This window comes from Terrapene carolina, unplaced genomic scaffold, assembly GCF_002925995.2.
Source record: "Terrapene carolina triunguis isolate 2854851 unplaced genomic scaffold, T_m_triunguis-2.0 Scaffold130, whole genome shotgun sequence".
NCBI lineage: Eukaryota > Metazoa > Chordata > Testudines > Emydidae > Terrapene > Terrapene triunguis.
The window spans coordinates 5,157,885-5,162,302 of NW_020664481.1; the positions used below are offsets into that span (position 1 = coordinate 5,157,885).

General features: G+C 43.2%; 1 protein-coding gene and 1 long non-coding RNA gene across 2 annotated transcripts; both read left to right on the top strand.

The window, feature by feature from the left end:
* Positions 1-211: 211 nt before the first annotated feature.
* On the top strand, positions 212-767 carry LOC112120206. The gene is made up of 3 exons (XR_002909179.2): positions 212-286; positions 381-440; positions 699-767. It is a non-coding gene; the product is annotated as an uncharacterized LOC112120206 (long non-coding RNA).
* A 2-nt stretch (positions 768-769) lies between these two features.
* Positions 770-3,960, top strand: LOC112120221. Its single transcript, XM_024219221.1, has 4 exons — positions 770-1,043; positions 1,878-1,953; positions 2,665-2,751; positions 3,513-3,960. Exons 1-4 carry the CDS (start codon positions 770-772, stop codon positions 3,958-3,960), a joined length of 885 nt encoding a protein of 294 aa, XP_024074989.1.
* The last annotated feature ends 458 nt before the right edge of the window (positions 3,961-4,418 follow it).

Consider the following 4,418-nt stretch of genomic DNA (forward strand, 5'->3'; position numbering starts at 1 on the left):
GTCCCTAATAATTAAAGTGGGTATGCTCCGGAACATAGCTCCAGCAAGGGTGAAATACCCCTGGCATGTATTCTTGTTCCTTCTCTTCTCTTCTAGGCGGTGCTGGTTCAAATGGCTGCCAAACTTTTCGTTCTAATCAGCTGGCCAGATGGCAGCCGTGTGATCAACATCGAAAACATCAAAGAACCCCGAAAGCCATTTCATCTCTACGTGGTGGGGGAGCAGGTGCTAGCCCGCTGCCCTGGCTTCAGTGGTCTGTACTGGGGGGTTGTGGAAGGCATAAGCGGTAAGTGATCATTATCCATCCTAGACTTAGGCCTGTTGGGAGCAGCCTCTAGAAACAAGTGAAATGAACATTGAAAACCCTTTTCTTCCAACAGAGCATAAAGATATTTTAGAGAAAAGGCTGCAGGAAAATAGACAACTCTTTGAGAAGCTAAGTAAGTATGGAGTTTTGCACAGGAGGATTAATATAAAGCAGGCAGTGTATTTCTGGAGGAAAGTAATTAACTATATTAACCTTATACCCCGGTGTGGTTTTTTTAAAATGGATGGATCATAAATATATCCTCATCCCATCCCTTATGAATCGTACGACAGCGTCCATGTAGTAAGGACTGAGAACACTGCTGTGGGATGTTGCAATATATGTCATTGTGGTCTTGCCAATTACCATACGTGCCCCATCTTGCTTTCAGAAGAAGAACCAGCAGTGCACAGTGGGCTGCCATCCCAACCTAAAAAATCAAGGAAGTCTTTTCCAAAATGGATGCCAGGAAGTTCCTCTCGCAAATACAGCGATGACAGGAGCTTCTACGTCAAACCGCTGGTCGGGGATGAAGACGCAGGGCTCAAGCATGATGCTGCCATCTCTTCTGTCTTAAAAGAGAGGCGCATTCTGACTAGCACGACTAGATCCCACTGCACAATGTCAGCACCTCACCACTCTTCCCCGGCCTTCAAATCACCATCTCCGTTCTTGTCCCTGGCTGTGCCTGGAACATCCCAGAATGAAGAAGCAAGGCCTGGCACAGCTACCAGAGGTAAACCAGCTGGGATTATTGTCTGTGAAAGAGTCAAATGTTTTATTTTATTCCACTCCTGTCTATTTTTAAATTTGAATGTTGGTGTTAGTGAAAAGGGTCAGAGGGGCTCTGAATTCCTGTTTCTCTGCAGCGGGGGCTGCAGACCAATGCGCATGTGCTTTCCTTGGGTGTGAGAACAGTCATGGTGAGAGTTGAGTCCTTTCCATCCTTGGTGTCTCTTCTCTGATGGGGCTGCTCACCAAGGTGACAACTCTGTGGTAGTGGCTTTTTTGTGATCCAAAGAACCCTGAGATCGCCAGCTCTTTTCTCATACGCTCACAATTCTTTCCACACAAGCCAGTGAACCACACTCCTAATATAATGTATTTGTTTAATTAATTATAAAGTACCCAAAAATGTGCTGACCTGAACATCTGACCTGTTTCAGGTTTACCTATCAATTCATCCATACACACATACTAAACCTCCCTGAAAGTAACAATCTTGTTTTCTGTGTATTTGTCATTTGTGCTGATGACTACACTAGTGTCCATAGTCTTTTTCACCTTCATGAGCCATGTTCCCCCTGCCCAGTTTCTTCACTGATGGCACAGTGCCTTGCTAAGGATATTGTGGTTGAATTTCAACTATATATTGTGATGAGGGTTTTTCTTTCTGCCTGTAACAAAATCCAACAGTTCAAACCAAAGACAGCATGTTTGAGTCATGCTGTTGATAGTTTGGGAACATCAAGCAGAAGTACCTAGATGAACATGCTCTGGAGACCAATGGGATCCAGGTGATGACAATTTCACATGTGTCTTTTGCTTCCTGCTCCAACCCTCTTTCTAGATTACGTCACCCTGACAATGAAAAGGAAGTCAGATGGCATTCTAGCTAAGTGTCAGCAGCACATCTGTACCAACAGGTAATATTCCCAGAAGCAGTAAGGACAGTGAAGGTTTCAAAGTGCCTCTCATAGTCTCCACTTGTGGTTCAGTAGCTGAGGTTCCATTTCCTGATGCTGTTTGGTTTGTCCTGCCTTGTTCACAGAACTTTGCAGACAAAGGGGAGTTCCAGGGGATCTGGGGCAATTGAGGAGAGCTGCCTATTCTGACCACAAAGGATCCATGAAAGACAAAGCGGAAATTGGGGCAGCTCTTCCTGCCCTCCACATAGAGCCAGAAACTGCCCTCAATTACACCAGCGTAAATCTAAAATAACTCAATTGAAGTCATAGTTAGGGCCTGAATTTCCACTGCCCCGCACCCTATGTAATCATTTAAGTATGAACCAAACCATGAATGGCAGTATTCTGCATCCCCTTTGCACTTGTTTTGTAAGAGACTATACACATGTAAGCTAGTGGGGAATCAAGTCCATAACATATAACATGTATTTAAGTTGCTGATATTTTCTATGTAAAACACAGGGAGTGACATTCATCTGAAATGCTTGCCCAGTGACATGAAGTATTGCGAGATATTTACCTTGTTTACTTGGGATGCCACATGAAATTGGAAGTTGGTGGGTTTTTACAAAATGCTGCGTTCTACACTTTAGACCACAGAACACTTATGAAATAAATATGAAGCATCTTCTTCCATTGCTTGTTGGTCTGTTTGTTTGTTTTTTCTAGCTGTGATGAACCAAAGACTGAAGGTTCCCCAGAAACAGATGATTTTGAGGGAGTTCAGAAAGATTTTGGCCCTGGTGAAATGGAAAGGTAATTAATGAAAGATGAAGTTACAGGTACCTGCACATAGCTACGTTTTCCTCAATACTCAGAAAATAGAAGCATTCAGATTAGTGCTACCAGACAACATGCAGCAATTTGTTAGACCCCAAACCATCAACATGATAAGAATCAGGTTGAAGCCTCTTTCAGATTTGAAGGTTTATATGCTGGTATCATGATAACTCGGCTTCAAAATATTGCAGGATCATATATATCTGAGCTCTCCATCATTTAACCTTCAGATTGACCTCTGTCCCACCCAAACATAGTTCTATCTCACTGTTGTTATTGTTACTTGCATCAGAAATGTGGGATCATGAAACCGAGTCTATACACCATTTTATTCTAAAGCTCTGGATCTCTTGTCATGTCATGATTCCGGCACTGCACTTTTCTGTGTTCCAGTCATTGTGGGTCTTATTTCATACTGTGCATACCTGCCCTCTGGAACTTTGAGAGTAGGAACAAAATAAGAAAAGACCAATAACTCTATCTTAAACTTTAACCAAAGCTTAAAGCAAAGTGAAATGGAAGGTCAGATCATTACATCTTCACCCAGGCAAACTCCCATTGGCTTAACTAGTACCAGGAGAAAGTCTGCTCTTCCCAGCCCAGTTTTTCAGACTCAGGTAGCTTGGGTATTCAATGGGCAATGCATTCTGAACTGACACATCACACCCATTGCTAGCTGAAGGAGAATAGCGCCTTGTGGCAGGCATGCATGTTATATGCTTTATTTTATTTTTTAGGTCCGAGAAGATTGAACAACTGGAGAGAATCATAGTAGATCTCCAGCAAGAGGTCCTCTCCCTGAAACGGAAGGTGCAGCGGCTGGAATCACTGTCCTTTCAGGAAGAACCCCATAGGCAGCAATGCGAGGTGGTGGAATTGTTTAATGGCTACACAAAGGAGCATTTGAAAGAGGCCATCCGATTTGACCAGAAAATCAGCACCGCCTGCAAAACACTACTCTACAAGCTGTTCACGTCCGACTATATACAGAGTCACTCCATCACAGGAAGGAGAGGGAACACCTTTCGGGAGGCTAAGCCCATGATGGATGAGCGGTGCATCAAAATCATTAGGGTGTTACTGAAGCAGAAGTTTGGGGACCACCTGAGCGACACAGTAATCACTGAGAAAATCCAAAATGTGCAGAAAGCACTCAGGCAGAAATTTAAGACTGAATGCCTCTGAGCAGCATGTGATTCGATGTCTCATTTCCTAGGCAGCGCCGGAATCTAGAATACAATGGGCTGAGCAGCCTTTCCAAAAAGTTGCTTCACTTTTGTTGTTTTGCTGATTCAGCCCCTGGATTAATTGTGGAAGCTCGGTGAAATATCTGCTAGAAACAACACAAACTATTTGTGGCTAAAACTCTGTTTGCATTCACACCCTGGGAGATTTTCACCCAGAATTTTCCAAGTCTGGCGTCATTTTACAAACCCCTCAGTTTTGCAACTCGTGCAAAGGAGTCGATGTTTTTGTTCCATTTATAATGGACAACTTTGGGGGAAAAAAGATTGGAGATTTCAATTGAAGAAGCCCCCAGAAATATGGATGGGTAATCAAATCTGATTCCAACTATTCAAACACCTTGGGTCTGAAAAATGATGCTGAAAATCTCACAAGGAGTAGGTTTTAAACATCCAAAC

Bases quoted from the DNA above. Each gene is read 5' to 3' on its own strand.
- LOC112120221 (XM_024219221.1), top strand. From the start codon at position 770: ATGCCAGGAAGTTCCTCTCGCAAATACAGCGATGACAGGAGCTTCTAC. The intron at 1,954-2,664 runs GTAATATTCCCA...TGTTTTTTCTAG, and splicing joins CAGCACATCTGTACCAACAG to CTGTGATGAACCAAAGACTG. The intron at 2,752-3,512 runs GTAATTAATGAA...TTTATTTTTTAG, and splicing joins GGCCCTGGTGAAATGGAAAG to GTCCGAGAAGATTGAACAAC.